The sequence below is a fragment of the Stylophora pistillata genome, chromosome 3 (genome assembly GCF_964205215.1).
Source record: "Stylophora pistillata chromosome 3, jaStyPist1.2, whole genome shotgun sequence".
NCBI lineage: Eukaryota > Metazoa > Cnidaria > Anthozoa > Scleractinia > Pocilloporidae > Stylophora > Stylophora pistillata.
This window is the reverse complement of record NC_142521.1, coordinates 1,460,001-1,468,203: the sequence shown is the minus strand read 5'-3', so window position 1 is coordinate 1,468,203 and position 8,203 is coordinate 1,460,001. Positions and strand designations below refer to the sequence as shown.

At 39.4% G+C, this 8,203-nt stretch overlaps 2 protein-coding genes across 2 annotated transcripts in view; both read right to left on the bottom strand.

The window, feature by feature from the left end:
* Positions 1-240: 240 nt before the first annotated feature.
* Positions 241-3,912, bottom strand: LOC111329518 (beta-1,3-galactosyltransferase 1). Its single transcript, XM_088754981.1, has 2 exons — positions 1,871-3,912; positions 241-698 (listed from the first exon to the last, which is right to left on the bottom strand). The coding sequence occupies exon 1, from the start codon at positions 3,419-3,421 to the stop codon at positions 2,168-2,170; it is 1,254 nt and encodes a 417-aa protein (XP_088611107.1). The 5' UTR covers positions 3,422-3,912; the 3' UTR covers positions 241-698; positions 1,871-2,167.
* A 3,087-nt stretch (positions 3,913-6,999) lies between these two features.
* Positions 7,000-8,203, bottom strand: part of LOC111329591 (cilia- and flagella-associated protein 90-like) — a 4,017-nt gene continuing 2,813 nt past the window's right edge. The window contains exons 4-5 of the mRNA XM_022934322.2: positions 8,016-8,186; positions 7,000-7,529 (exon numbers count right to left, since the gene is read on the bottom strand). Coding sequence (XP_022790057.2) covers positions 8,040-8,186 — 147 coding nt within the window. The 3' untranslated portion in view covers positions 7,000-7,529; positions 8,016-8,039. The remainder of the gene's footprint in view (positions 7,530-8,015; positions 8,187-8,203) is intronic.

The window sequence follows — 8,203 nt, the reverse complement described above, 5'->3', positions numbered from 1 at the left end:
TGGATCACTTGAACGATGGTACAGTTTATGGCTAAATTTTTTTTAGATTAAAAACAACTAGATCATCACTTATGGGTTATTAGGGGAAGAGGTCTATCTATGTTAAGCTCTTCATTTCTATCTTGAAGATACCGCACAGTGGTTTGGCGAATTTAATTGGTTTGAAGAAACACAAAAGTTCTGCTGCAAACATTTTTTTTTTGCGATTAACTATTCACGCAGCAGAAAATTAAACAGGGATGGAGACGTAATATTTAATCAATGAATTGTCAAGTAACAGGACTCTACATTTTAGAAATGTTTTACTAAATTCTATGAATTCTTCGACGTTAATCCTCGCTGACCAAATGAGCTGAAACAGCAGCGAAATAGACCAAAGATCCTTCCGCTGCTGCTACTCCCTTCTCTGGAGTATATTTTTTCAATTCGACCGATTTCTTTCGGCTTTTCATCAAGAGGGCTTTTTCTTTCCGGCTGAAGTTGTTTCTGTTTTTTTTTTTTTCGCAGATCAACAAAGATCTGCGGAGCGTCTCCTTGTACGAACTTCCGGATTATATGTTACAAGTGTGTTGATGTTTTTGATGTGTCTAGACCCGAATCACGACCTCAAAAGTAGTTAGAAGACATCAACACCACTTGTTAAATGATCAACAAGTACAGGTGCTCTTGATTGTTAAGTAGATTCTCCTTGTCAGCACCTTAGGAAATGTAAAAAGAACAGTATGGAGAATATGCATACTGACGTGAGGGTGTAAAGGTTTAGGAACTGACTGACCCTATGCAGTAGATCTAAAGGTCTCTAAAATCACAAGACATGCAAATAATTAGCGGGAGAGTTCTTTCGTGTTTGACATCGCTAAAGCCAAGAGAATATAAACTGAGTATACATCTCTTGCTTAAGCATAACATCCTTTATTTCAACGCGTCTCCATTTTTCAAAACAATGCTTTATTTATGACCAATTTTGTTTTATTTGCCCATCTCTCAAATAGTTCGGTCGTAATTAGATTACGTCACGTCTTCTATGTGGGGGGTTGGAAAATAGGGGATATCCGTGATTATGAAATTCATAGGTATTTGGAGGGAGCAGGACACCATCAAGATTTTCAGTAGAGGATTCTAAATCTACAGAAAAACGTTATGAGTTATATTGAGAGAAAATCCCGGCAAGCTCTCATAAGCCAAGTTAGTCAGAATGGAGATTTCGTGACCTCCTATTCAAGGAGGTGCCATTTTAAGTGTAAAAATAGATAGCAACAGGGCAAGACAGGATAAATATATCAAAGACGACCTGTTACTCAGGGGGAGGGAGTAGGGGGGAGTTAGTGGTGTGCCTGCGGAACTGTCCCTGAGACGGCATATTCAAGGTCGTATTGAATACTATTTTTTGTCAATTGGTATTTTGGTAGTTAACAATCTTATAGGTAACTTTATTTCAAAGAATTGCATGTTCACGTTCGTAAAAATTGTTTGAAATTCGTGTAATATAATTAATTTTCTTTATTTTATCGCTTTTCGCTGTTCAGATCAGTAATTTGATCCAACGTATACCAACAAGATTGTTTCTAGATTCCCTACGGGTATCGAACGGAAGTCACAAAATTGGTTCATTAGTTCTGCAATTGACGTTCTTTCCACATAGAAAGAGACGATTAAGGTAATGTAGGATTCAGAAATGTCATTAATTGATAATAATAACACCATTTTTATTGCACGCAAACAACGTTTTAAGATAAGTAGCAATCACATTAAACAAAGATCAGTGTCTGCCTTACTGGCGCAACAGGAGTAAATGTGCCCCCACCCGGCAACTTCTTATCTAAATTGCATGCTATTCAAAGCACAATTTGATAGTGAAGTCTGGTCTTACCTGAAAGAAACAGCCAATGGGCTCAAAATAGATTACCTGTCAATATCGACCGGCACGGATTAACCCTAACTCGAGAGTAAAATCAGACACGAACTCCTGGGAGTGTGTTTCGTAGTTTCTGAAATAAACCGCGCCGCTTGTTCTTCCTTTGAACCTTCGCCAGTGCCGTTTACAGGCGTCGTTTCAACAAGGAAAACCACGCTTTTTTCTGTAGTCGTGACGCTTAATCGCAGTCTATCCATGTCAAAGGTTGTTAGCGATCATTAAGAACATAACTGATCAGGATAAAACCATTAGTTAGGGTGACATTCCTTTGATTTGAGACTTTTGGAAAAGGTCAGTCAAACACTGCCCCACGGCTCCATGTCGGACTAAAGTGTTGTCATCTAAAACACACGTTTTAGGTAAGTATGGCGGTGTTTGGAACCCCCTGTCATGAACGGCATTAAGCCCCATCTTTGCGGCGAGCATCCCGACATAAACATCATCAAATTTAAACCGCGGAATGCCACCAAAAATACTGACAAACAAAGTCACAACGTCGGATGATAAAATATAACCTGGCCCGGCGCAAAAGTCAGGATAATGTGTTGTTTTGTACTCCTCTCGAGTTAACGACCATTTCCCGGTTCTTTTGACCAAAGGATTTCTATACACAAATCCCATATAAAGTTTATCTTTTGGAGTCGTTGCTCTGTTTAGGATAGCGATGACGGCCGGTGGATTGATAAAAACATCATCATCCGCTTTGAGCAAAAACTGAAAGCTACAATACCTAGCTGCCCACTCAAAACCCATCTCAATCTTAAGCGTTTGGTTCCAATAGTGTTCGTAGTAGTTCGCACGGACGAGATCGCCGTAAAACGCACCTTCGCGTTGAAGGAGCTCTGAGTGATTTTTGTCTCGGGACTGGCCGAGCAAAAACACTGTCTTCCAACGTGTGTTGATGGAGTTATCAACAGCCCATGTTTGTCGTATTGTTCTACGTCTGTCGAAATACGCTGGAGTAGAAGAGACAAGAATAAGAAGAAAATAATGCTGACTGCATTTTGTTGTGGAGGTGAGAGTTGTTTTATGCTCAAAAGGAAGTCGGTCCTCGATTGTGGATGCACTGACTGTGCTGTGAGTGCTTTCTAAATCCACGGGCGAACTCTCTATAATTTCTGTTTTTTTTGTTACTGTTGCCCCTGTCTTCTCCACACTTGCCCTTGTCGGTTTCTTTAAAAGCCGTACCTCACTGTAGACATTTAACGAATGTGGCTGCCTCGCTGGAGGAGATGAAACAATTCTCCAGGTCTGGGACCAATCACGGAGACAAACGGTGACTATTACAATTGTGACTGCCACGTAGAAAACTCCTGCAATTCTCCTCAATAAACGCTTATTAGAGCAGGTGATATTCAGAGCATGCGAAGGCATCACTGCTTCAGCTGTCCAGTTCACACCGTTGTTGTCGCCTCTTGAGCCGGTGATATGCTGGGTTATACAAGGAATGTTTACGTAGACGGCTCGCCGCATGAATTCCAAGGTCCCATTATCGCAGATTAGCATGTTTTCGGAAGACGATGTTTTTGCGTATTTTGTTTCAACTCAAACACTCATTACACAAGTTATATCAAGTGTTGATTGATAAATATCGGTATGAGTATCTCTTCGATTATGTCATCATTGTCACGCGAAAGCGTTAACCGGCTTTGAAACCGTTTTGATGTTACGTTGTGATTTGCGCGTGTTAGGCGTTTTACACAAAGGAAAATTGACTCCGTGGACGAGGGAAGACTTTGATCTGATCTGCCTTTAACCAACACCCACTGCAAACATATTAGTAATATCATTCACAAAACTGTTTCTCATGACCTTTAGTACTTGTGGCTTGAATGTTTAGCCAACGGTTACGTTTAGTTACTATGCAACCATGAATCAAGTTGCACGGATGGAAAACCGCACGGACCATGTTATTTTCCTCGCTCAGGTTTTTTACCAGATTACCAAAAAAAAAAACGCTTTTAAAATTGACTTTAGAAAAAATAGTGAATAAAAGTTTTGAATATATTCAATTGGGTGAAGTGAATCTTAACAGGAAGTTCCTCATTAGCAAATTGCGTTAATAATCTTATTGATAAGTTTTAGTTTTGTTTGTTGTTGTTTTTACGAATTATTTCATCTTCTTTAGTATTTTACAGAATATCCTTGGGTAATTCCTTTAACGATGACTTGAGACACAAATTGCCAACGTTCCGACTAGAAACAATTCTCTCGTCAGGGAAAAAGGTGACTTTTATGCCACCGTTAGATCATCGTCTGTTGAAAGTAAAACTTTTCAACCAAAATCTGCGCCCTCCTACGAAAGGCATCTTCAAGAGGATTAAAACTGAAACATGCAGGCAATTACCCCTTCGTGAAAATGTGGGGATAATTTTCTAAATATTGTATTTGAAGGAAAGTGGTCAATACTCTTCGTGCCCCCCCCCCCCTTCCTCCATTACACTGTCCCCGGTCCCCTCCGCGCTCGCTCGCTCTGAAGACACTGTTGACTTAACGAACCAAGGTTCTAAGAGATATCTAGCACCAAAGTCTCACACAAGTTAGCTGACCGTTGACAGAAATTAAATGATTAGATTTTAAAATGTCGTTAATCTTACCATCTGTAGCATTGACGATCGAAAGTCTATAAATCAGCTCAGATTCCTTGGGGCACAGCATCTGACCGCGATTGGAACAAAATAAATCTTCCCTCCACTCCCACCCCCACTAACGGCGGAGGATCATGTTGCAAACGGTACGCCAGTATATATAGTCAATTTTTTTTTGAACGAGGGATTTTTCTATCTTGATATTTTGGAATCAATATATTTCAACAAATGAATAATTAACTCTATATCTATCACAGTCCATAGAAAAATGGAATTTCCGTCGTTTAAGTGCTTATAAGTTGACCGGAAATTAAATATTTCTGCGACAAGAGAACGACAACAGGCCCTGAGCCTTGCCCTTCAAGTGGAGTAGAGCTATGGGCATGGGCAACGGCGATTGAATATTTAGGTTTGGGTTTTCACGTGTTTCATCTTTTTAAGCAGATACCAAAAGCTCGCGTTTTTTAAAATAGGGGTTTTAATTCAGTCCTGCCTCGTAAGATGGACTGAAAAGGCTTGAGCCGTACCCATCCTACCCCAAATCTCCTGTAATTTTTTCCTCAAAGTTGTTTATTTTCGCAGAGATTTTTACGTATGATGCACGATCCTCGCAGTAGAGAGCGCTATCTATGCAATAGCGAAAATCAGACCTGAAAAAAATTAGGCCTGTACGGGATTCGAACCACTGACCTCTGCGATACTAGTGCAGCGCTCTACCGATTGAGCTCAAGCCAACTAGGAGCAGGCCGTTAGGTTGATTCTTAATAAACCCGTGATGATAAATCAGATACGATGAATATATGAAGTTCATATATTTTGAACTGCGGTTATAGATACGTATGATGCACGATCCTCGCAGTAGAGAGCGCTATTTATGCAATAGCGAAGTTCAGACCTGAAAAAAATCAGGCCTGTACGGGATTCGAACCACTGACCTTTGCAATACTAGTGCAGCGCTCTACCAATTGAGCTAAAAAGCCAACTGGGAGTAGGCTGTTAAGTTGATTCGTAATAAACCCGTGATGTGACCAATATTTCAACCAAATTACCTTGCTGTAATGGTAGTTAATAGACAAATAAGAGAGATATCTTCAACTACTTCACATGGCTTGTATGTCATAGATTTTTGTCGGGTACGTTTTCTGGTGCTCGACTGCAACATGCGAAATAAACCTTATGGCTAAAAAATCGCGTTTAGTGTCTATAATGTAGAATATATATTGATCCTTCACTGTGGCACTCTGCCACACCTTAATTTCTCTCTAATCAGATATTCGCTGTACCTTGAACTTCTCAGTTTATTTGCATAAAGATAAACCCTTATAGAATAAACCTCGTGCTTGAGTACTTTTGTTCGAGTCCGATCGCTAATTTGTGCTGTTTATTGTAAATGGAGAGTCCGATATCATTTTTCTTTTCACAAGAAATAAGTCAGACATAAAACTCCCAATATGAATAATTTTCAAAGTCATATCTATTTATCAAAAGTATATACTTGTGAACATAGAAAACGCCTTAATACTTTTCTTCCATTTTGCAACCTTTACCGTTGCACTGGAAAACTCGTTTTCTCGTTAAGACTTGTTAAAATTTTGTCATCATCAAAGTTTTCTTTTCGAGGTATCTTTCTCCTTCGCATTTGGTTTAATTTAGAAGATGTACTCATTTAATGATACAGCAACACCCCGATCTCAGCGATCTTTGCCGGCATGGTTTGGTTTCAATTCAACAACCTCTTGGAAACACTTATTCTTGTACCATCCAAAATCAACTAATTTTGTTTAAGGAATTTCAAGTGCAGAGACAAGTGATATTAAGCATAACTGTTCCTCATAACAGTCTCTGTTATTGTAGCGATATTAAAGGTTGCCAAGAGAACGTAAAACTCATCAAAGGTTGACTTGGGTTGATCATTCGCCAAAAACGCGCATTAAGACATCAAAAAGTCTTTCCAGAGCTTTATGTGAATATTAAATGACGATGAGTAATCTAAGATAAAGTACCTTTGACTAACCATCAAGAATTCTTTGTCTTGTTTCATCCCGCTATGACTTTCGTGCAAACTTCGGTTTCTTTCTGCACGTGATCCGAATGCATTATCACGGTGTGACATGCTGAGCAAAGGCTAAATGAACGATCGATCATTGTTGTCGATGAACCGAGGCCAATTTACAGTTGAGAACACTTATGATACCGTTGCCCGGTGACAAAAGATGAGGTATACTTAGCGAGGTATACTTAACATACTCAAACGAAATATCTGCTTTTAATTCGATTGCAATCGTGTCTTGTTTAATCTTAATTTGTTCTTTGAGTTGCTTGGGTTGCGATCACATTCCTTGGGATGGGGAAATTTGTTGAAGCGGATATTCTACTGTCTAGGTTTATCACCAGCTAAAGGAATCCTGAGCATATGGTTATAGAGGAATCTGCTCCAAGCACAACAACATATAGGAATACTTTTGAGAATCGAAGCAGATCACACAGATTCATCGGCATGCACAGGGTCCAATCTTAAACTCGAATACATCAGCCTAAAGATATAGATGAGATAAAAATTACCCAATCTATTTTTCTTCGGGAGAATCATTCACTACATGGCCAGTGAAAACTGGCCATGCAGACATGATTCTGTCATAAAACGCACTGACATTAACCTCAACGCACAGAAAAGTACAAACGCTACCAAATACCTTCCCTTTAACGCCAGGAACTCAAATCTTGTAATTTTGTGTGAAACTGTATCGAATATTGCATACAATAGGACATACGTGTTGCTAAGGAAACAAAGAGTGTTTTGATCAAAGATACTAGAGCATATTGTACACTGCCCAGTTTAAACGTCTTCAGTAGTACTGAGCTGATGTTGTACGTTTGTGATTTCCGTTAGTTCATTTATTCCTGCTTGAGAGTTCACCCGAACGACATGAAAAGGAGATAGGCTCTTCAAAAGGGAATCAGTGATAAAGCGTGCTTTTCCACTCTGCATCTTTAAACCATGCAAAACCAGAGTAGTCATGTTAGGACTGTGAGGCAAAAAGAACAAAACTTCATGAGAAGCCCTGATCTCGATAAGCGGAAAACCTTCAAGTGTGTCCGAAGACTCGGCTCCGAAGAGCAGAAGGATGTGTCTGAGCGACCATGTGCAATAAAACTGGTTTTTCGTTTTTTATCTGATTGTCTGAATGTTTGGTTCGATTTTTCTTGGTCCATCATTGAAAGAAGTGAATCGAAACTTTTGGAATGCTGGATTACTTTAGATGCTCGTTGGAAGATTTCTCTGTAACCTTCTTCTATTAACAAACCCCATAGTTAATTTGTTGATGGATTCAATCTGAAAGTTGCTGTCTCTTCCGTGGGCAGGAAAATATTTAATAACAAAATATACTTACTTAAAACTTAAAAACACACTTGAGCAATTGCTTTTAAACTTCTTATCAATATTTTTGAAGTTTAATTTACACATTAAGGCTATGAAACCTTTTGAAAATATTTCATTATTTTTTCTTTACCGTCGATAGCCGGGGATCGACTGGTTAAAAGAGAGGAATGTTTGTACCACTATGACGATAGAAATCGCGTTGAACAGTTGCCACTCGGACGTGCCTTCGAGATGGAATTTCGAGAGGAGGGCGGTGTCCATACATAGAGGAGCTGAGGACTGGAACTGACTTTATTTGTTCCTGTGGAAAGATCCAGT

Excerpts from the sequence above, each read along its gene's own strand:
- LOC111329518 (XM_088754981.1), bottom strand. The coding sequence starts at position 3,421 with ATGCTAATCTGCGATAATGGGACCTTGGAATTCATGCGGCGAGCCGTC.